Source organism: Felis catus, chromosome B1, assembly GCF_018350175.1.
Source record: "Felis catus isolate Fca126 chromosome B1, F.catus_Fca126_mat1.0, whole genome shotgun sequence".
NCBI lineage: Eukaryota > Metazoa > Chordata > Mammalia > Carnivora > Felidae > Felis > Felis catus.
Window position 1 is genome coordinate 28,471,396 of NC_058371.1, and position 23,660 is coordinate 28,495,055.

The following is a 23,660-nucleotide window of genomic DNA, read 5'->3' on the forward strand; positions in this document are numbered from 1 at the left end:
AAACAAATATATGTATATATATTTATATAAACATATATATAAATATATACATATATTTATATAAACATATATATAAATATATATATCTCAACTAAAGTAAAAATTTAGTTAATGTAGTTAATAAAAGGTAGTTTCAGGATGATAATAAATGCTGAAAATCGGCGTGCCTGGCTGGCCCAGTCAGAAGAGCATGTAACTTTTGATCTTGAGGTCATAAGTTCGAGTCCCACGTTTGGTGTAAAGATTAAACAAACAAAACGACTTTTTAAAAAATGCTGAGAATGAAAATCAACTAAGTTATTCAAGTGTGACAGTCTTATGACATCATTATAAACTAGCATGATTGGTGAGAAATAGCAGAGCCCCAAGCAATTATTTCATCTGTTAATAATTGCATCATTGGGGGCACCTGGGTGGCTCAGTCGGTTAAGCGTCCGACTTCAGCTCAGGTCATGATCTCACAGCCCGTGAGTTCGAGCCCCGCATCAGGCTCTGTGCTGACAGCTCAGAGCCTGGAGTCTGCTTCAGATTCTGTGTCTCCCTCTTTCTCTGCCCCTCCCCTGCTCATGCTCTGTCTCTCTCTGTCTCAAAAATAAATAGAAACATTAAAATAATAATAATAATAATAATTGCATCATTGAATTTTTTTTGAACACTAGACACACTTAGGTGATTTCTACAAAGACACTGTGAAATATTTGTCAAAATAATAAACCAATAATTAATATGTACTAAGCTAAGCACTGTACTTAACAGCTTTAATAAGCACAGTGCTAAGAACTCTATGTTGTCCCCTCCTCATCCCAAGAAATAACTACTATTATTATCTCCACTTTATAGATGAAAAGACTGAGGTTCCAAGAGGATAAATAACTTGTACAAGATCAGCTGGTGAATGGCAGAGCAGGAATTCAAATCCTAAAGTCCTAACTTTGAAGTCTGTGGTCTTAACCATTACTGGAAAGAAACCATTATAGATAGTGTCCTGTGGTAAAAATACAAGATCCAAGATGTTTTTAAATGACATTTTGTGTAGGAGAAAATGTCAAATATCATTTTTTATCCCTTCTTCATTCATTTTTTAAACTATTGAGTATTACATACATAAAATTTACCTACTGTAAGTGTATAATTGAATTTTTAAAATGTTAACTCCAGTATGATTAACACAGTGTTATATTAGTTTCAGGTGTACAATATAGTAATTCAACAATTCTATACATTGGGGCATGTAGTTGGCTCAGTTGGTAGAGCATCTGAGTCTTGATCTCAGGATCGTGTGAGCCCCATGTTGGGTGTGGAGCCTCTAAAAAAAAAAAAAAAAACACCAAAAAAGTAATTCTGTACATTACTCAGTGTTCGTTATGATAAAGGTACTCTTTTTTTTTTTTTAGTTTATTTATTTATTTTGGGCGGCTCAGAGAGAGAGGAAGAGAGAATCCCAAGCAGACTCCCCGCTGTCAGTGCTGAGCCCAGCAAGTGACTTGATCCCACTACCCTGAAATAATGAACTGAGCCAAAATCAAGAGTTGGATGCTCAACCAACTGAACCACCCAGGTGCCCCATGATAAGTGTACTTTTAAAACTCATCACCTATTTCACCCATTCCCCTGCCCACCTCCCCTCTGGTAACCATAAGTTTCTTCTCTATAGTTAAGAGTCTGTTTTTTTGTCTCTTTTTTCCTTTGTTTTGCTTCTTAAACTCCACATATGACTGAAATCATATGGTATTTGTCTTTCTCTGATTTATTTCACTTAGCACTGTACTCTCCTTTTTAAATGTAGTCTCTTAGGGCACCTGGGTGGCTCAGTCAGTTGAGTGTCCAATTCTTGATTTTGGCTCAGTTCATGATCCCAGGGTCTTGGGATTTGCGTCAGGCTCTGTGCTAGCATGGATTCTGCTTGGGATTCTTTTTCTATCTCTCTCCATCTGTCCCACTTCCCGACTTGCACTCTCTATAAAAAATAAAATAAAAAAATAAACGTAGCCTCTTTCTCCCTCTGCATTCTTTCTATAGTGTAATTTGTAGGAAATGTATTCATGACTCATCAGTGACTAATTTACATCACAGCTTTTGTGTTGAGATTACAGATCAAGATGTATTATACTAGAAGGAAGGTGGTAATAGTATTTCTATAAACAATCTGAGAAGTCTGTACAGGAAATAGTGGTATAGAAGGAAGCTTGCACGTACAAGTTGCTCAATGAAATGTATTTCTCATGATGCATGTATAAAGATAATTGCAGTCTTTTATGAGGATAAAAATATGAGGAAATGAACACAACAAACATTACTCAGTAGTGTTTAATATTGAGGCAAAGGATAAACACTGAAGAGACAGAGAACAATAGGTGTAACTGAATGTGAGATTAACAAAAAGAAAATTTTACGATAAGTAGAAGGAATCTTTCCAAAAATAACAAGTCTGCTTGCTATTGGGAAATTGGACACTACCTGAGAAGACACATCTAGGGGAAAATCACACATGCAGTCAATAGTTCTTTCACCTTTTGATCTCCATTTGTGTTACCAATGTATTTTGAAAGAAAATGGGGGATAGCATAAAAATCTTTAGAAATAACACTAATATTCCTATTATGAATCTAAATATGTAATTATTTCTATAACATTACTTTCAAAATGTATTTGCAATATTAAAGGTAAACAAAATATAAAGAATAATGCAGCGAACATCCACACCTCTCAGCTAAACAAATGAAGTACTACCATAGTAATAGCTCTATATAACTATTCTAGTCACATCATTCTCCCCCTCTCCCTTCTGTGACTCTTGATCATGAGTTCAAGCCCCACGTTTGGTGCAGAGTTTACTTAAAGAGGAAAAAAAAAAAAAGGAATAGTATCCAGCAATAAAAAGAAATGAATATTGGGGCACCTGAGTGGTTCAGTTGGGTTAAGCACCCAACTCTTGATTTTGGCTCAGGTCATGAGACTGTGGTTCATGGAATTGAGCCCCAGAGTCATGCTCTGTGCTGACAGCACCTGCTTGGGATTCTTTCTCTCTCCCTCTCTTTCTGCCCCTCCCCTGCTCACATGCTCACTCGCTCTCTCAAAATAAATTTTAAAAAGTATTTAATAATAATAAAGGAATGAGGGGCACCTGGGTGGCTCCGTTGGTTAAGCATCAACTTAGGCTCAGATCATGATCTTACAGTTTGTGAGTTCAAGCCTCATGTCAGGCTCTGTGTGACAGCTCAGAGCCTGGTGCTTCCTCTCTCTCTCTCTCTGTCCCTTCCCTGCTTGTGCTCTCTCAAAAGTAAATACATATTATTTGAGAGAGAGGGAGAGAGAGAGAAAGAGAAGGAGGGAGGCACAGGCAGAGAGAGACAGAACCTGAAGCAGGCTCCAGGCTCCTAGCTGCCACCACAGAGCCCTATGTGGGCCGAACCCGTGAACCGGGAGATCATGACCTGAGCCAAAGTTGGACATTCAGCCACCTGAGCCACCCAGGCGCCCCTAAATAAATAAACATTTTTTAAAAAAAGGAATGAATATCTATACACATAACAATTTGTATGGATCTCAAGGTTATACTGAGTGAAAACAGCCAATCTCTAAATGTTATACATTGTAGGATTCCACTTACATAATGCTCTTTTTGTTGTTGTTAAAAGTCGGGGAGTGCAAGTGGGAGAGAGGGGCAGAAGAGAGAATCTTAAGCAGGCTCCATGCTCAGTGCAGAGCCCGACACAGGGCTTTATCCCACAACCCTGGAATCATGACCTGAGGGGAAATCAAGAGTCAGATGCTCAACCAACTGGACCACCCAGGCATCCCCATAATACTCTTGAAATGACAACATTAAAAAGCTAGAGATACATTTAATGATTACCTAGGATTTGGTGGTGTTAAGGGATAGAAAGTGAGGTGATTATGACTATAAAAGGGTAGCACAAGAGATTCCTGTGATGGAACTGTTCGGTATCTTGACTGGTGGTGGTCACATGAATCAATACAAGTGATAATATTGCATAGAACCGAATACACATGCATATACACACACATGATTGTATGTAAAACTTGTAAAATCTGAATAAGATTGGTAGATTGTGCCAATATTGATTTCCTGTTTATGATACTGTGCTATGGTTTATGCATGAATTTATCATTGGGAGAAACTGGGTAAAGAGAAATGTATGTGATCTCTCTATTTCCCATAACTCTATGTGAACCTATAATTATTTTAAAATAAAAAGTTAAAAACAATTTTGCTGTATAAACAAAGCCTAATCCAAACACCAATTCCATTTATAGAAGTCCTAGAAGAGGCAAAACTAATCCATGATAGAAAAAAAAAAATGACAGAGCAATGGTTATTTTCTGGGCAAAGTTTTGTCTTGAGAGGGATATGGGTGTATGCTATTAAAAAGAAGACAACAAGCCCCATATTTGACAAGATTTGTCAAATCTTGTGCTAAGCCCCACGTCACCAAACTGAGGCTTAATTACAGTTTTGGCTCTCCCAGAAATGGAATTGCCTGTTCAGCATTACTTCAGTAATCTGCCTGAAACACCCCTAAAGGAAAGTAAGCTTGCAATAACCAACCCCCCCCCCTTTTTTTTTTTTGCCTAAAATAACTTCCTTGTTCACTCTCCCTCTGGCTATAAAAGTCTTTCATTTTCGTATAGCAACTCAGAGCTCCTTTGTATCTACTGGATTGGATGCTGCCCAATTCAAATAGATTTTTGCTCAAGTAAACACTTAAAATAATTTATATGCCACAGTTTATCTTTTAACAATGTTTATATTGGAACTCAATGGTACAGTTGTTTATGTCTTTGTAGTTAATGAACAGCATGCTGAAGTTGCATATACATATTCATGTATTATAGTTAATAATATGCACACTGAAGTATTTTTGGGGAATTGTACTAATGTCTGCATCATGCATATCTTTGTAATGCATCAAAAGAGACAGGTTGTGGGGTGCCTGGGTGGCTTGGTCAGTTGAGCGCCCAACTCTTGATTTTGGCTCAGGTCATGATCCCAGGTTCATGGGATCAAGCCCCACATGGGGCTTTGTGTTGAGCATGGAGCCTGTTTGGGATTCTCTCTCTCTCTCTCTCTCTCTCTCTCTCTCTCTCTCTCTCCCCCACTATCCCCTCTCCACAGCTTGTGCTGAAAGAGAGAAAGAAAAAGAAAGAAAGAAAGAAAGAAAGAAAGAAAGAAAGAAAGAAAGAAAGAAAGAAAGAAAATAGATATTTGATAAAATCAGTTTTATTATTATTATTTATTTTATTATGTGGTAGAGTGGGTATATGGATACTCACTATAAATTCTTTTCAACATTTTTGTCTGAAAACATTTTTTTAAGTTTTATTGAGTAATCTCTCCACCCCAGGTGGGACTTGAACTTATGACCTGAGATCAAGAGCCAGTAACATACTCTTCCATGGGGTGCCTGGGTGGCTCAGTCAGTTAAGCCTACAACTCTTAATTTTGGCTCAAGTCATGATCTCACAGTTCATGAGTTTGAGCCTTGCATTGGGCTCTGCGTTGAGAGGACAGAGCCTGCTTAGGATCTCTCTCTCCCTCTTTCTCTGCCCCTCCCCTGCTTGCTTTCTCTCATGTGCTTTCATAAATTAAATATGTATATTTATATAAAAAGAAAAAAAGTCACATACTCTTCCAACTGAGCCAGGTGCCCCGGGCTGAAAAAATTCTTAATAAAAATACTGAAAAAATTAACTAGTTGATTTTTTTAAAGCTTATTTATTTATTTTGGGAGACATAGGAGAGAAAGAATCTGAAGCATGCTCTGTAGAGCACAACCCAGGGCCCGACCCCACAAACAGTGAGATCATGACCTGAGCTGAAATCGAGTGAGTTCGATGCTTAACTGACTGAGCCACCCGCGTACCCCACTAGTTGTTTTTTTTTTAAATGCAAAAATTCCAATTTAGGTCACAAAAGCAGTCTGAATACTTAATATATATAATTCAGGCTACATTATAATACACATTTGTCTCCCTAACCAAATATGATTATATTATCATTTTTAAACGTGTTAAATAACAATTCTACTTTTTTATACATAAATGGGTTGTATCGCTTGTTATGAAAAATGTGAAATTTGTGTCTTAAGAATGTTAATAATCGTTTAATACAAACTATTTAGATTTTAAAATCATTTCCTCTTATACTCAATGATGTTCTTAAGATTTTTTGGTGGGAAATGAAACATCTACAGTAATTTTCATCACTTAGAACTACATAAATCAACATACTGACTTTACTATTCCAGGAAATTCTTGCCCACAAGTAGGCTGTCAATCAGTACATAACTTAATTGTTAGCTTTACGTTTTCCTGAAAATCCATGTACCTGAACGATAGGTTGCTCATCTGGGCAAAAAGCTTCCTTTAAAGGCACTGACAAGTTGAAATGATCACTCAATTGGCAAATCCCCTTCCTTATTAAAAAAGGGACCTAATCTATCAAGTCCCTCATCTTGCTCATTCCACCAGTCCTAAACTATTATACCATGCACTATATCCAATCCCAAGTGAATCAAAACAGATGAGTCAAACAGGCCCACCTTAAACCACTCCAACCAAAACTCCAAAACCTCATAAAATTCACTCTTGACCTCCTCTCTGAGACACTACTAAGATTTTGTCAAAATAGTATTCTCACTTAATGCAGTAAGAAATTTGGTTTTACTCAAACAGGTTATACTGGTCGCCTTTTGCGAGGAGGTAGCTAGCAGTAGACAATCACAGTGAATCTTGTTCATAATCAACAAGGTTTGGGAAATGTGTATGACCCCAAGCAAATCTGGAGTACTTGCAAGCCTCCACTTTATTGTCTTGACAGATGTCTGGAGCCATCAATAGATGAAATTAAGAATATAGAAAGCCAGAGAATGAAAAAAAAATAATAAAGGAGGAAATCATACCAAAATGAAGATGGTAAGAGCTGTACAACTTTTTTTCCTGTCTTCCTGCATACAACAAATGAGAATTTCTGAATGAGTTGATACATTTAATTATTTAATTGGTATTATGTGTTATGATTTATATTACTTCACCCCGATTGATTTTGAGATTGTGCCCTCCTAGTTTTCACCTTCACTTTCAGGACAAAAGTCTTAGCCTATACACAAAGCAAAGTCCCCTGTGGGCCTAGCTCCAACATACCTACACACCTTTATTCGAGCTTTAAACTGCAATATTGTAAACTCCTAAATACTTCTTCATATTTAAACTATTAAATATTCAAACTGTAGTTCCCTACATTCAGTTTCCTAAACTTGAAATCCCACTCTCCCTGTGGTCCTCATTCCCCTCTCAAGTTTAAAGCCCTTCCCTCCAGGCCCTGGGGGTAGGGTTCGCAGGAGCTGTGTGTATCCCTATCATAGCGCTCAGGTGCTGTATTGCATTTATCTGTTTACAAGACTAGTTAACTGAGTTTTTTTTTTTTTTAATTTTTATTTAGTTTTGAGACAGAGACAGAGTATGAGTGAGACAGGGAGACACAGAATCCGAAGCAGGCTCCGGGCTCCGAGCCAACAGCACAGAGAGGCTTGAACTTGCCAACCGCGAGATCGTGACCTGAGCCAAAGTCGGACGCTCAACCGACTGAGCCACCCAGGCGCCCCTAGTTAACTGAGTTTCTTGAGGACAAATTCGGTAATTTACATATATTTGAATCTCCCAGAGTTCTACAGCACCAGGAGAACCGTGGGGTTCAATAAACGTCAGTTGGACTCAGTGGAAGGGTGAGGGAGCAGGATTGACGGATGGGTCAGAAAACGAAATTTCAAGCATTAAATTGTGTAAATTGTGAGGACCACCACAGCTTAACTGAGTTGTAGTTTGGCAGAAGCGCCACGGAGGTAAATCATGGGGTGGCAATGAGGGCATAGAACTGTGAGGCCAAATTTAGTCATTAACAATAACACCTATTGGCAAAACTGAGACGCAGAGCAAGGGGTAGCGGGACTCCAAGGGTCTCCAGGATCTTGAGTTAGGTGCCAGGCCCCAGTTTACAAGCATCTTCCCACAGTAATAAGAGGCCGCAGATGAGGCCGGGAACCGTTAGGATGATAAGGAAGGTGCTTCAGCAGAGGAGTGCTTAGTAGCTCCGACCCAAAAGCCCGCAGTCGCCTCCTAGGACACAAGGCCGAGGCAAGGGGCTGCCTTCTCACAGTGTCAACAGCCCGTACACTTTTGTCTTCCGGTACATTTTACTCTTGAGTTCTTTTTCACAGAGTCCAAACGGGCGAGCGCTGCGGGCCTTGACTCTGGGGAGCTGCCGCGCCAGCGCCCAAGCTTTGCTTTCACAAGATTGGGCTAGGCGGGCTGCCAGACTGCCTATCTCTCCGGGACACCATGTGACGTGGGGGGAATGACTTGCATTTCTAATAACATAAGGCTACAGACTATGAGTTCAAAACAGGGGCTTATCTCAGTCGAACCAAACGCCGGGCTTCAGGGTCTAGCTCTCTCCGAAAACCCCTCCCATAGCAAGGGCTCCACATCACCTTCCAACAGAAGGCGCAACCGGAAGGGGAGGGTCTCCCGCCCGGACGCGGGGCTCCCGCTATCATGGCTTCTCGTGGGGTCGTTGGCATTTTCCTCTTCTCTGCTCTCCCCCTCTTGTGTCTAGAGCTCCGGCGTGGGATCCCGGATCTAGGTAACTGTTAACTTTTTCCTTCTGACGCTCGCATCCGCGTAACTATCCCATGAGTGTTGCGTAAGGTTCCAGTCTCATGGCCACGTCGCCTCCGGGCGGCTTAGACTACGACTCCCAGGCTGCATAGCGCCTTCCTCTCTTCCGGCGCCGGGGCCCCACTCCAGGGAGCAAGACTCTCAGGGCTTTGAGGAGGCTGACTTCTCTTCGCGGAGAAAGTGTCTTTCCAGTTTTGTGTGCAAGGAGACAGAAGCTGGCAGAAAGCACAGGAACATATGTAGACACTACTTTCATATTGTTTTGAATGCTCACAAGGAAACAGGTGACGTGATGTAGGCCTTCTGAGGAATTTAAGCAGAGATTAAAATTATACGAAGCCTGGGCCAAAAACATTCTAGACCAAAGGAATTGACAAATTGGAGAAAAAGGATGAAGACCACTGTGGATGGATCAAGAAGGCTAAAGGGGAGAGTGGATCGAGTTAATAACATTCACTGACCACCTCTTATAAACCTAACTCTAAGTGCTGTTTATTCATTATTTCTTCCAGTTTGTATTATCACCATGGTGTGGGTGGGGTATAATCCCCATTTTACATTTGAGGAAATGAGATTTAAGGAGGGTTATTGGAGGGGCGCCTGGCTGGCTCAGTCAGTAGAGCATGTGACTCATGATCTTGGGATGGTGAGTTCAAGCCCCACTTTGGCCCTAGGGATTACTGGATAGATGGATGGATGATGGATGCAGATATAGATAGATAGTCGCTGGATTCTGTGGAGGATGTTTTGGAGGGAGGCTGTAGTGGAAGCAGTGGAGCAAGTGAGGCTCTAGAAGTAGACAAGTAGTGATGATGGCCTGGACTAGGATGATAACAGCGATGGAGTGTGCACAGATTTGGGATATTTACAAAGTAGAATCCACAGGATTTGTGGATGGATTAATGTTTGGGTGAGGGAAAGGAGGGATTCAAGGATAACTCCTTCAAGTGAATTTGAACAACCCTAAGTACTTGGTAGTGCCCGGGATAAAAGGGAAACAGAGGAAAATGGTGGGCCTGTGGAGAATCAGTCCTTTTTTGGATATATTAGTCATGGGTTTACATGCATGTCTCCCTTATACTCATTTCTAAAGTTTGAGATCCTGATGAAACTTAGCTTTGTATATTTCCTCTCTCCCTACTCAGGTACTTGGAAATGTTGCTTGAAATAACTTAAAATGCTTTTTAAAAAAATCTTCAAAGTCCTTTTAGAAACCTCCTACTCACTCAGTCTATATAGGAATCGAACAAGACCTTTATCCAAATGATATACAGAAAGGTTAAAGTCACGCTTATCTAGTCCAGAATTTACATGCTCCCCCCCTTGTCTTTTCAGCATCCACCTCTGTTCTGTTAATTTAGAATCTCTTCTACTTTGCACTAACGTTTAAGTCACTGATCAATGAGAAGATAGTTACGGAAGGTTGCAGAAGGAAATCTCACATAATCAGCTCTGACAACAGGAGAATACGCTTTTTGAAGGCAGAGACCACATCTAATCTGTTTTTGTGTTCCCATCAAATATCACAATGCCTATTTTATTTATTTTTTAATTTTTTTTCTTTTTTAAAATAGACTCCATGCCCAATTGGGGGCTTGAAGTCATGATCCCAAGATCAAGAGTCACATGCTCTACCGATTGAGCCAGCCAGGTGCCCCGACAATGTCTAATTTAATAAAGCAGGCCAAAAATTCTAGAAAATGCAACTGGATTCCTGGTAGCATCTCCATCTAGTTCCTGATTTTTTTTACTTAATTCCTTTCTCCTAGAAACCTCTCAGTTGTGAACTGATGGTTGTTTACTTTGGTTTCTTTTTTTTTTTTTAAGGTTTTATTATTATTATCTTTTTTTAAGTTCATTTTATATATTTTGGGAGGGAGGGAGAGAGTGTGAGTGGATGAGGGGCACAGAGAACGGGAGAGAGGGAATCCCAAACAGGCTCTGTGCTGTCAGCGCAGGGCCTGACAAAGGGCCTGATCCCACGAACCAAGAGATCATGACCTGTGCCCCGATTGAGTTGGACCACTGACTCAACCACCTAGGCACCACTATTACTATTATTTTTTAAGAAATCTCTACACCCAATGTGGGGCTCAAACTTAGAACCCTGAGATTAAGAGTCTCATGCTCTATCAGCTGAACCAGCCAGGTACCCCTGCTTTGCTTTCTTGATATTTGTTTTCCAGATATCCAGTAACAGCATATACTTATAGATACTTTTAGCTGGGGCTGCTAATTGGAAAACTAGAATTCCTAGACCCATTCATTCAACTGGGCTGTATTTTTGGACAAACATTGAAAAATGGTTCCTATCTTTTTTCTACTGTGTAAAAGCCTTCATTGTCAGTGTATTTTTACTTGTACTTAAAGCTAAATATTTTATTAAAAAAATTTTTTTAATGTTTATTTATTTTTGAGAAACAGAGAGAGAGACAGACAGACAGAATAGGAGCAGGGGAGGGGCAGAGAGAAAGGGAGATACAGAATCCAGAGCAAGCTCCAGGCTCTGAGCTATCAGCGCAGAGCCCGTCTCGGGGCTCTAACTCCCAGACCAAGAGATCCTCACTGGAGCCGAAGTCGGCTGCTTAACCAACTGAGGCAGCCAGGCACATCAAGCTAAGTATTTTAATGCTGCTTCCTCACATTTGTTATTCTTTGAAGTGTCTTGCACATGGGCTCTTGAGAATATGGACCAAAAAAACCCCCAAAAAGCCAATTTAATAAAAAAAGTTTTACTTGAGGGGCGCCTGGGTGGCTCAGTTGGTTAAGCGGCCGACTTCGGCTCAGGTCATGATCTTGCAGTCCGTGAGTTCGAGCCCCGTGTCGGGCTCTGTGCTGACAGCTCAGAGCCTGGAGCCTGTTTCAGATTCTGTGTCTCCCTCTCTCTGACCCTCTTCATGCTGTCTCTCTCTGTCTCAAAAATAAATAAACGTTAAAAAAAATTAAAAAAAAAAAAGTTTTACTTGAAAGACGTAAACAAACATAAGTCTAGTTCTTTTATATTCCCATATGATGTTTGCAAATTGCTTGCTTGTTAGAACAAAAAGCAGTATCATGGAACATAAATCCCGTAACTCAGTGGTTTCTCTAAATACCAATACTCTAGGTATTACATTACTTTTGTAATAGCCAGAAATACCCTAGATTTAATTAGATGTTGTCTTGAACAACTCTTGAATCAACAGCTAATGCTGGCAAAAAGTTGGAGGACTGTGAGGCAAAACAAAAGAAGTATTTAAACAGCTTTAAGTTGCTTTATTTTTAAAGGATAAAATATATATTGAGGTTTTTTTTTTTTAAGGTTATTTTTTTATTTTGAGAGAGAGGGCACACCAGCGGGTGGGGGCAGAGACAGAAGGAACGAGGATCTCAAGAAGGCTCCCCACTGTTTAGAGCCTGATGCAGGCTCACGAACCATGAGATCATGACCTGAGCTGAAACCAAGAGTTAGACGCTTAACTGACTGAGCCACCCAGTCACCTCTATATATTGGTTTTCAGTTAAAAGAAAATACTTATCACAAGTGTAGAAAACTATACTTGAATAAAAATAAATGTTTAAGTGTGTATATACAAATCATTTTTTTTTTCAACGTTTATTTATTTTTGGGACAGAGAGAGACAGAGCACGAACCGGGGAGGGGCAGAGAGAGAGGGAGACACAGAATTGGAAACAGGCTCCAGGCTCTGAGCCATCAGCCCAGAGCCCGACGCGGGGCTCGAACTCACAGACCGTGAGATCGTGACCTGGCTGAAGTCGGACGCTTAACCGACTGCGCCACCCAGGCGCCCCCATTTTTTAATCTTTAATTGACTACCAGCCCTGATCACATAGGCAAGATGGTTCTTCTGTACCTCTGCCTGGTGACTTTTGAGAACTACAAAACTAAAAACTCCTGGAGGGTAGAAACCATTTCTAACCCAACTTTATACCTGCTCCTTAACCATTTAGCAATGGTGTATTACACCATAAGTATTTACCATAAGTAAGTACTGATTACATTTTTTCTCATTTAATTTTCATCTTTGTTTTTAAAAGAAGACCAAACACTAAAGTTTGACTTTTTTCTAGGTGTTTATAGAATGATTTTATTTTCAAATAACCGAATAAATATTGAGGAATAGAGAGGTACACAGTTGTATAATTGAACTGTGAGAAATATGAATTTGGTGTTTTTGAATGACTGTTTTTAAATAGAACTACAATTTGAGAGGTGCCTGGCTGGCTCAGTTGGTAGATCGTGTGACTCTTGATCTCAGGATTGTGAGTTCAAGTCCCATGTTGGGTATAGAAACTACTTAAAAAAATAAAAATAGGGGCGCCTGGGTGGCGCAGTCGGTTAAGCGTCCGACTTCAGCCAGGTCACGATCTCGCAGTCCGTGAGTTCGAGCCCCGCGTCGGGCTCTGGGCTGATGGCTCAGAGCCTGGAGCCTGTTTCCGATTCTGTGTCTCCCTCTCTCTCTGCCCCTCCCCCATTCATGCTTTGTCTCTCTCTGTCCCAAAAATAAATAAAACGTTGAAAAAAAATTAAAAAAAATAAAATAAAAATAAATCTTTAAGTGAATGAATGAACAAACTAGAATTTGACAAGATGCTAATGTCACAATTTAATTCCCAATGGGATAATTTTACCTACCTCTCTGGACAGAGGGAAACCAGAATTTATGCATTATTGATAATCATAATGTTTATAAGTGTAGTCAGTCATATGAATTCTACCTGTATTCATAAGACCGAAGATGTTCTAAAATTGTTTTTTGAAAACTTGTTCTGGTAATAATCAACCATGATGAATTTTAGCTCACAAAGGAGTGTATCTGAAAAAAATCTTAAGACAGTTGCTTAACTTTTACTATTCTTTATTACTACAAATAATCTTCTTAATGCCTTACTATTTGTTATTAGTATCAAGGAAAGTAAGGGGGATTCTGTCAAACATTTAAAGAAGAGTTAACACCTATTCTTTTGAAGCTGTTCCAAAAAGCAGAAATGGAAGGAAAGCTTCCAAACTCATTCTATGAGGCCAACACTAGCTTGATTCCAAAACCAGACAAAGACCTCACTAAAAAGGAAAACTATAGACCAATTTCCTTGATGAACATGGATGCAAAAATTCTCAACAAAATACTAGCCAACCAGATCCAACAATATATTAAAAGAATTATTTACCACGATCAAGTGGGATTTATACCTGGGATGCAGGGCTGGTTCAATATTCACAAATCAATGTGATACATCACATTAATAATTTTTGTAAATGTTTATTTATTTTTGGGAGAGAGACAGAGTGTGAGTGGGGGAGGAGCGGAGAGAGAGGGAGACACAGAATCTGAAGCAGGCTCCAGGCTCTGACCTGTCAGCACAGAGCCCAATGCAGGGTTTGAACTCACGAACCGTGAGATCATGACCTGAGCTGAAGTCGGACGCTTACTGACTGAGCCACCCAAGCATCCTGATACATCACATTAATAAAAGAAAGAGTAAGAACCACATGATCCTCTCAATAGATGCAGGGAAAGTATTTGACAAAATACAGCATCCTTTCTTGATAAAAACCCTCAAGAAAGTAGGGATAAAAGGATCATACCTCAAGATCATAAAGCCATGTATGAAAGACCCACCGCTAATATCATCCTCAATGGGGAAAAACAGATCTTTCCCCCTAAAGTCAGAAACACAAGAATGTCCATTCTCACCACTGTTATTCAAAATAGTGTTGAAGGTCCTAGCGTCAGCAATCAGACAACACAGAAATAAAAGGCATCCAAATAGACAAGAAGGAAGTCAAACTTTCCCTCTTCACAGATGACGATATTCTATGTGGAAAACCCAAAAGATTCCACTAAAAAACTGCTAAAACTGATCCATGAATTCAGCAAAGTCTCAGGATATAAAATCAATACACAGAAATCAGTTGCATTTTGCTACACCAATAATGAAGCAGCAGAAAGAGAAATCAAGGTATTGATCCCATTTTCAATTACATCAAAAATCATTAAATACCTAGGAATAAACCTAACCAAAGAAGTGAAAAATCTGTACACTGAAAACTATTAGAAAGCTTATGAAAGAAATTGAAGAAGACACAAAAAAATGGAAAAACATTCCATGCTCATGGCTTGGAAGAATATTGTTAAAATGTCGATACTACCCAAAGCAATCTACATATTCAATGCAATCCCTATCAAAATAACACCAACATTCTTCACAGAGGTAGTACAAACAATCCTAAAATTTGTATGGAAGTAGAAAAGACCCCAAATAGCCAAAGCAATCCTAAAAAAGAAAACCAAGGCTGGAGGCATCACAATTCCAGACTTCAAGATGTATTACAAAGTTGTAATTATCAAGACAGTATGGTACTGGCACAAAACAGACACATGGATCAATGGAACAGAATAGAGAATCCAGAAATGGACCCACAAACATATGACCAACTGATGTTTGACAAAGCAGGAAAGAATATCCAATGGAATAAAGACAGTCTTTTTAGCAAATGGTGTTGGAAAAACTGGACAGCAACATGTAAATGAATGAACCTGGACCACATTCTTATACCATACACTAAAATAAACTCAAAATGGATGAAAGACCTAAATGTAAGACAGGAAGCCATCAAAATCTTAGAGGAGAAAGCAGGCAAAAACCTCTTTTATCTTGGCCACAGCAATTTCTTACTTAACATGTCTCTGGAGGCAAGGGAAACAAAAGCAAAAATGAACTATTGGGACCTCATCAAAATAAAAACTTTCTGCGCAGTGAAGGAAACAATCAGCAAAACCAAAAGGCAACTGACAGAATGGGAGAAGGTATTTGCAAATGACATATCAGATAAAGGGTTAGTATCTAAAAATCTATGAAGAACTTATCAAACTCAACACCCAAAAAACATGATCCAGTGAAGAAATGGGCAAAAGACACTTTTGCATGAATAGACACTTTTGCAAAGAAGATATCCAGATGGCTAACAGACACATGAAAAAATGCTCAGCATCACTCATCATCAGGGAAATACAAATGAAAACCACGATGAGATACCAACTCACACCTTTAAGAATGGCTAACATTAACAACTCAGGCAATGACAGATGTTGACAAGGATGCGGAGAAAGAGGAACCCTTTTGCATTGCTGGTGGGAATACAAACTGGTGCAGCCACTCTGGAAAACTGTATGGAGGTTCCTCAAAAAATCAAAACTAGAACTACCCTATGACCCAGCAATTGCACTGCTAAGTATTTATCTAAAGGATACAGATGTCCTGTTTCAAAGGGGCACATGCACCCCAATGTTTATAGCAGTGTTATTGAGAGTAGCCAAAGTTCATTGACTGATGAATGGATAAAGAGGATGTGGTATACAATGAAATATTACTTGGCAGTCAAAAATAATGAAGTCTTGCTATTGCAACAATGTGGATGGAACTAGAGTGTATTATGCTAAGTGAAATTAGAGAAAGACAAATATCATATGACTTCACTCGTGGGATTTAAGATACAAAATAGATGAACATAATTCACTCGTGGGATTTAAGATACAAAATAGATGAACATAAGGGAAGCAAAAATAATATGAAAACAGGGAGAGGGACAAAACAGACTTTTTTTTTAAGTTTATTTATTTTGAGAGAGAGAGAATGCAAATAGGGGAGGAGGAGAGAGAGAGCGAGAGGGAGAGAATCCAAAGGAGGGCACAGAGCCCAATGCAGGTCTTAAACTCATGAACCTTGAGATCATGACCTGAGCTGAAACCAATAGTTTGACGCTTAACTGACTGAGCCACCCAGGTGCCCCAAAACATAAGAGACTCTTAAATACAGAGAACAAACTGAGGGTTGCTGGAGGGGTTTTGGGTGGGGTGATGGGCTAAATGGGCAAGGGTCATTAAGGAGGACACTTGTTGGGATGAGCACTGGGTGTTATATGTAGGGGATGAATCACTGGGATTCTACTCCTGAAATCACAATTGCACTGTATGCTAACTAACTTGGATATAAATTTTAAAAAATAATATAAATTCAATTTAAAATTTTAATTTTAATATAAATTAATATAAATTAAAATGTTTAAAAAGGAAAATATTTTGAACTTTAATTATTATTATTCTTTTTTTCTTTTTTAAGGAGTTAAAGATCTAATTTTGCTGTGTGGCCGGATTTTCTTACTACTTGCTCTTCTTACTTTAATTATTTCTGTGACTACCTCATGGCTTAATTCATTTAAATCTTCCCAAGTGTATCTGAAAGGTAAGTTTATTGTTTATGCTACCCTTTTATAATTTTCTACTCTTTAGAGTATTTTATTTATTTATTTATTCTAGGATTTTGCATAATTAGAACCATTTACTGTTAATTTGTGACATATAATTTCAGCTGATCATTACTTTAGTCTTGATTTTTAATGGACTATAAATCCCAACATTTTTATGGGAAATTGTACATTATCCTTGTATACACATTTGAAATGATAGCATTTCTATATTGATACATTGCAAATTCTCTGATTTTAAATTGTGCAGTTTCATTGTTCTTTGAGGTTTATGTTTTCAGTTTATAAACTATTCAACAAATGGTCATGTTTTCTATGGTTAATCTGTAGAGGCTTTTCAACCTAATTTATTTTTCCTTTCACTTTGGCAGTTTTTGTTTACACACTTACCTATAGAGTTAAGTGCTTACTCTTAATTTTAGGAAACCATGCTTGTTCTTATTTTATGTTTGATAGGCAAAAAATTTTACTGTAATTTTGGTAAGTAAACATTTGTCAAAGCCTTTGACAATGTTAAAAGTGTTAGAAGCCTTTTAAAACAATATTGTAGTTCACTTCAGAAAAGATGAATCCTAAAACTAAAGCCTGAATTTTTACATCCTTTTGCAAAGAAGCTTGCCAATAGTGATTTTGGTACATTGTGTTTCATTTTGCTACTTATTTAAATGTAAATAAATGACAGGAAAATAAGCAGTGCTTAATTTATAGCCTTTCCAAATTAACCATGAATATAACCATAATCCTAAAAGGTTATACTGTTCAACCCAAACATAAAAGACAATCTAGATGTTTTAGGGTCTCTCAATCATAGATTTTTGAAATTCTTCTCTTCTTTTGGTAAATTATTTGATGTCTTATACTTCAAATTATCCATTGGAAAATTAAATAAGAGCATTGTAACTTCTCTTGGAAATTTTGTGTTAAGTGCATTTGACATCAGGAGGATATTTGCTGCAGGCATTAAATGGTCAAATATTCTATATTTTATAAATAAGGGAAACGTGTATTTGACATAGTTTTTGTAGTTTATTTTTTTTTCAACGTTTTTTATTTATTTTTGGGACAGAGAGAGACAGAGCATGAATGGGGGAGGGGCAGAGAGAGAGGGAGACCGAATCGGAAACAGGCTCCAGGCTCTGAGCCATCAGCCCAGAGCCTGATGCGGGGCTCGAACTCACGGACCGCAAGATCGTGACCTGGCTGAAGTCGGATGCTTAACCGACTGCGCCACCCAGGCGCCCCTAGTTTTTGTAGTTTAAATTGTACCTTTTTATTGTTAGAGTGTACATCATTCTGGTACATTTACGGATTAATAATTTTGAGACATAGTCATCACTGAAGGCTAAAACTATTTAAGAAGTAATTAAGACTATATAAAGTGCTTAATTATTGTCAGATTTCCTTTAAATGAGTAAAAAATCCGCATATTTATACGCTTTGTATCTTCCCTAGGGTCATCAGATATTGAGATACCAGACTTCAGATTCATCCAAAACTTTAATCCTCCGTGTTTTGTAAAGATTTGCATGATGAAGTGTATCACAAGTTCAGAAGCAGTCAGTTCTCGGTGGCTTTAAGGATTAAAGACCTTTGGGGAACCTATTTGGCTCAGTCAGTAGAGCATGTGACTCTTGATCTCAGGGTCATGAGTTCAAGTCCCATGCTGGGTGTGGAGCCTACTTAAAAAGAAAAAAGGGATTAAAGCCCCTTAATCACCTGCTGTTGATTTATTTAGAAACTATATTCTTTGATTCAGAGTCAGAAGGGGAGTCTTAAGATCACTAAGTCTAACTCATCACATAGCAAGTTAGTGGGCAGACTAGACCTTCTGCTTTCCTATGTGCTTTGCTGCCCTAATCTTTCCTTAATAAACTTGAGGATATATTTATTGCCAGGAGAGAAAGTTGTTGACAGAAAGGAACACTCCTGTTTAAGGAGCCAGGCAGGTTAAAGGATGTATTTTCCAAAAAGATGTCTAATTCCTCAAGGGAATACAGTTAAATGAAATTAATTCAAATGAAACTTAGTGTACTTAGAATAAAAAAGGTTATACAACAGCAAATATTCTTTCTCTTGCCATTCAGTGGCTAATAACCTAATATTGGTTCAGTCATGGGAGTTTCCAAGCAAACTCCACTTTTGGGGTCTAGGCATGTTGCTTATATGTGTGTATGAGTTTTTTTTAAAGCTTTTTTTTTTTTTTTTGAGAGAGAGAGAGTGGGGGAGACGTAGAGAGAGAGGGAGAGAAGGAATCCCAAGTAGGCTCCACACCATCAGTGCAAAGCCTGACTTGGGGCTCAAATCCATGAACTGTGGGATCACCTGAGCCAAAACCAAGAGTCAGAGGCTCAACCCACTGAGCCACCCAAGTGCCCCGTATGTTTTTTTTTTTTTTTTAAAGTAGGCTCCGTGCCCAATGTGGGGCTTGAACTCATGACGCTGGGATGAAGTCAGATGCTCTACCCACTGAGCCAGCCACGTGCCCCTTTATTTATTTTTAAAAGACTTTATTTTTAATCTGTATACCTAATGTGGGGTTCAAACTCACAACCCCGAGATCAAGAGTCACACATGGGGCGCCTGGGTGGCTCAGTTGGTTTAGCATCCAACTTCAGCTCAGGTCATGATCTCGCAGTTTGTGAGTTCGAGCCCTACATCGGGCTCTGCTGAGAGCTCAGAGCCTGGATCCTGCTTCAGATTCTGTGTCTCCCTCTCTCTCTGCCCCTCCCCTGCTCACACTCTTGTCTCTCTTTCATTCAAAAATAACTAAACATTAAAAAAAAAAAAAAAAAAGAGTTGCACACTCCACTGACTGAGTTAACTAGGCGCCCAGGTATGATGCTTTTACTGTCATGTCAAGGGTGACCAAATGGCACACATGCCTACAGGGCAGCATTCTCCGCTTCATGTGCAGAAATGGGCTTTCATGCCATGTCTTGGAGCTGCTGAAGCCCTAGCATGAAAAATCCAATATAATCATTCTTGAAGCCTCCTCACCAAAACCATGACATATGATATTAATGAATGTTAGAGAATTTTTGTTTCAGAACAGACCGTTTCTTACAGATTTTACTTGTGGATTTCTTTGTTTGAACTGTCTGCATGTACCTCATTTTCATCGTTTGAAAAACACAGTCTGTTTTTTGAAGGCTTGTGTCTCCCAAAATGTTATCTACAGACTACTTTCAGAGAAAAGAGCATTCAACTTACGATATTTGGGAATTAAAAAGCATTTTTATGTTTTGATGTCTTAGAAGAAGAAGAGAAGAATGAAAAAAGGCAAAAACTTGTCAGGAAAAAACAACAAGAGGCACAGGGTGAAAAGGTAAAGCATAATTTTTAGAGAGTATATATAAAGAGAATACAGAACATCTTGGGGCATTTAAAATCGAGGTCTGTTGCTTTCTGCATTTGTGCTTGGACTTTTTTTTTAAGTTTATTTATTTTGAAAGAGAGAGAGAACATGCTCACATGTGAGAGTGGGGGGCAGGGTGCAGAGAGAGAGGAGAGAGGTAATCCCAAACAGGCTCTGTGTTCTCAGTGCAGAGCCTGACTGGGGGTCAAACTCAGGAACTGTAAAATCATGACTTCAGCTGAAATCAAGAATCAGACGCTTAACTGACTAAGCCACCCAGGTGCCCCATGTGCTCAGATTTTTTAATTATTGAGGTCAAATTCACATGACTTAAAATTAACCAATTAAAAAAAATTAACCAATTTAAAATGTACAACTCAGTGGCATTTAGAACATTTGCAGTGTTATGCAATCACTACCTCTCTCTAGTTCCAAAACATTTTCTTTACCCCAAAACAAGACCCCGTACCTATTAAATAGTCACTTCTCCATTCCCACTCCTGTCCTTTGGCAACTAGGTCTGCTTTCTGTTTATATGGATTTATGTATTCTGGATATTTCATTTGAGTAGAATCACATAATATGTGACTTTTTGTGTTTGCCTTCTTTCACTTAGAATAATGTTTTCTGGGGTTCATCCATATACATGTATCAGTACCTCATTCCTTTTTTGCAGGTAAATAATATTTCATTGTATGGATGTATCAAAACTTGTTTATCAGGGGCGCCTGGGTGGCTCAGTCGGTTAAGCGGCCGACTTCGGCTCAGGTCATGATCTCGTGGTCCATGAGTTCGAGCCCCGCGTTGGGCTCTGTGCTGACAGCTCAGAGCCTGGACCCTGTTTCGGATTCTGTGTCTCCCTCTCTCTGACCCTCCCCCGTTCATGCTCTGTCTCTCTCTGTCTCAAAAATAAATAAACGTTAAAAAAAAAATTAAAAGAAAAAAACTTGTTTATCAGTTCATTTGCTGATGCACATTTAGGTTGTTTCCACCTTTAGGCTGTTGTGAATAGTGCTGCTATGAATATTTGGACACAATTCTTTGAGTACCTGTTTTCAGTTCTTTTGGGCATATATATATAGGAGTGGAATTGCTGGGTCATCTGGTAATTCTGTGTTTACCTTTTTGAGGAACCACCAAATTGTTCTCTACACCAGCTATTCCATTTTATATTCTCACCAATTTCTGAGGGTCCCAATTTCTCCATTTCCTCACGGACATATATTTTCCCACCCCCATCTCCTTTTAAATATTCATTGTAGTGGCGCCTGGGTGGCTCAGTTGGTTAGGTGTCTGACTCTTGATCTTGGCTCAGATCTTGAGGTTCGTGAGTTCAAGCCCTGTGTCCCTGCCTGGGATTTTCTCTCTCTGCCTCTTTCTCTGCCCCTCCCATGTACTCTCTCTCTCAAAACAATAAATTCTCATTGTGATGAGCATGAAGTGGTATCACATTGTGGTTTTGATTTGCATTTCCCTAATGACTAATAATGTTGAATGTCTTTTCATATGCTTGGTGGAGAATGTCTATTCTTATGTCTTCTCTGCAGAAATGTCTGTTCAAGTTCTTTGCCCATTTTGGGGTTGTATTGTCTTTTTTTTTTTTAATGAGAGTTCTTTATGTATTCTGGATACTAGACTCTTATCAGATACATAATTTCCAAGTATTTTCTCCAATTGTGTGGGTTCTCTTCATTATTTTGATATTGTCCATTGATGCACAAAAGTTTTGATGAAATCCAGTTATTTCTTTTGTTGCTCATGCTTTTGGTGTCCCTCTAAGAATCCATTGCCAAATTGAAAGCCATGATGATTTACCCCTATATATTTTCTTTCAAGAGTTGTATAGTTGTAAAAAGAAAAAAAAAAGAGTTGTATAGTTGTAGCTTTTATATTTAGGTTACTAATCCACTTTGAGTATATAGTGTGTATATATTTTTGTATATAGTGTGAGGTGGGGATTCAGTTTCTTTTTTAATATTGTTTTGGCTATTTGGGGCTCTTTACACTTTCAAATAAATTTGAGTTGGCTTTTCCATTTCTGTAAAAAAGGCCTTTGTGATTTTTGAGAAGGATTACATCAAAATCCATAGATTGCTTTAGGTAGTTTTGACATTTTATATTAAGTCTTCCTTGCTTTGCCTCGTGTTGACATCTTAATGATATTAAAACTTTCAACCATAAGCCTGTAATGTCTTTCCACTTATTTATATCTTTAATTTCTTCCAACAATATTTTATAGGTTTCAGTGTACATAGTTACCCTTTTGGCTAAATTTATTTCTACGTATTTTATTTTGGATGCTGTTTTAAATGTAATTGTGGTTTTAATTTCCTTTTTTGACTTTTCATTGCTAGTGGATAGAAATACAAATGGTTTTTCTGTGTTGATCTTGTACCCTGCACTTTGTTTATTATTTAGTAGCTCTAGTGATTGCTGTGCATGGACTCTTTGGATTTTCTATTAAGGCAAACCTCATTTTATTGTACTTCATTTTATTGTGCTTTGAAGATACAGGTTTTTTTGTTTGTTTGTTTGGTTGGTTTTTTTACATATTGAATGTTTATGGCAACCCTACATTGAGCAAGTCTATTGGTGCCATTTTTTTCTAACAGCATTTGCTCACTTCCTGTCTCTGTGTTATATTTTGGTAATTGTCGCAATATTTCAAATGTTTTATTATTATATTTTTTATGGTAATCTGTGATCAGTGATTGCAACTCAATGAAAGCTCAGATAATGGTTAGCATTTTTTAACAAGAAAGTATTTTTTAATTAAGTCATGTACTTTTTTGTAGACCTAATGCTATTGCACACTTAGTAGACTACAGTATAGTATAAACATAACTTTTTTTAAGTTTATTTATTTTGAGAGAGAAAGCACAAGTGGGGGAGGAGCAGAGACAAGGAAAGAGAGAGAAACAGCAGGGGAGGGGCAGAGAGAGAGGGGAAGAGAGAGAATCCCAAGCAGGCTCTACACTGTCAGCACAGAGCCTGATTTGGGGCTCGAACCCACAAACCATGAGATCATGACCTGAGCCTAAACCAAGAGTTGGACACTTAACTGACTGAGCCACCCAGGCATCCCTAAACATAACTTTTATATGCACTAGGAAACCAGAAAATTAATTTGACTTGCTTTATTGTGATATTTACTTTATTGCAAACTGACCTTCAATATCTCTAATATATGCCTATATAAGATCATGTCATCTGGGGCGCCTGGGTGGCGCAGTCGGTTAAGCATCCGACTTCAGCCAGGTCACGATCTCGCGGTCTGTGAGTTCGAGCCCCGTGTTGGGCTCTGGGCTGATGGCTCAGAGCCTGGAGCCTGTTTCCGATTCT

The 23,660-nt window shown here is 38.7% G+C and overlaps 2 protein-coding genes across 3 annotated transcripts in view; one reads left to right on the plus strand and one right to left on the minus strand.

The window, feature by feature from the left end:
- The window catches only part of GSR (glutathione-disulfide reductase), a 56,648-nt gene extending 48,032 nt beyond the window's left edge, over positions 1–8,616 (minus strand). The window contains exon 1 of the mRNA XM_045055325.1: positions 8,511–8,616. Within this exon, the coding sequence (XP_044911260.1) occupies positions 8,511–8,600 (90 nt within the window). The 5' untranslated portion in view covers positions 8,601–8,616. The remainder of the gene's footprint in view (positions 1–8,510) is intronic.
- The window catches only part of UBXN8 (UBX domain protein 8), a 28,755-nt gene continuing 13,624 nt past the window's right edge, over positions 8,530–23,660 (plus strand). For both annotated transcript variants that reach the window (XM_003984652.6, XM_045055326.1), the window contains exons 1-3: positions 8,530–8,662; positions 16,819–16,941; positions 20,218–20,288. In XM_003984652.6, the coding sequence (XP_003984701.1) occupies positions 8,575–8,662; positions 16,819–16,941; positions 20,218–20,288 (282 nt within the window). In that variant the 5' untranslated portion in view covers positions 8,530–8,574. The remainder of the gene's footprint in view (positions 8,663–16,818; positions 16,942–20,217; positions 20,289–23,660) is intronic.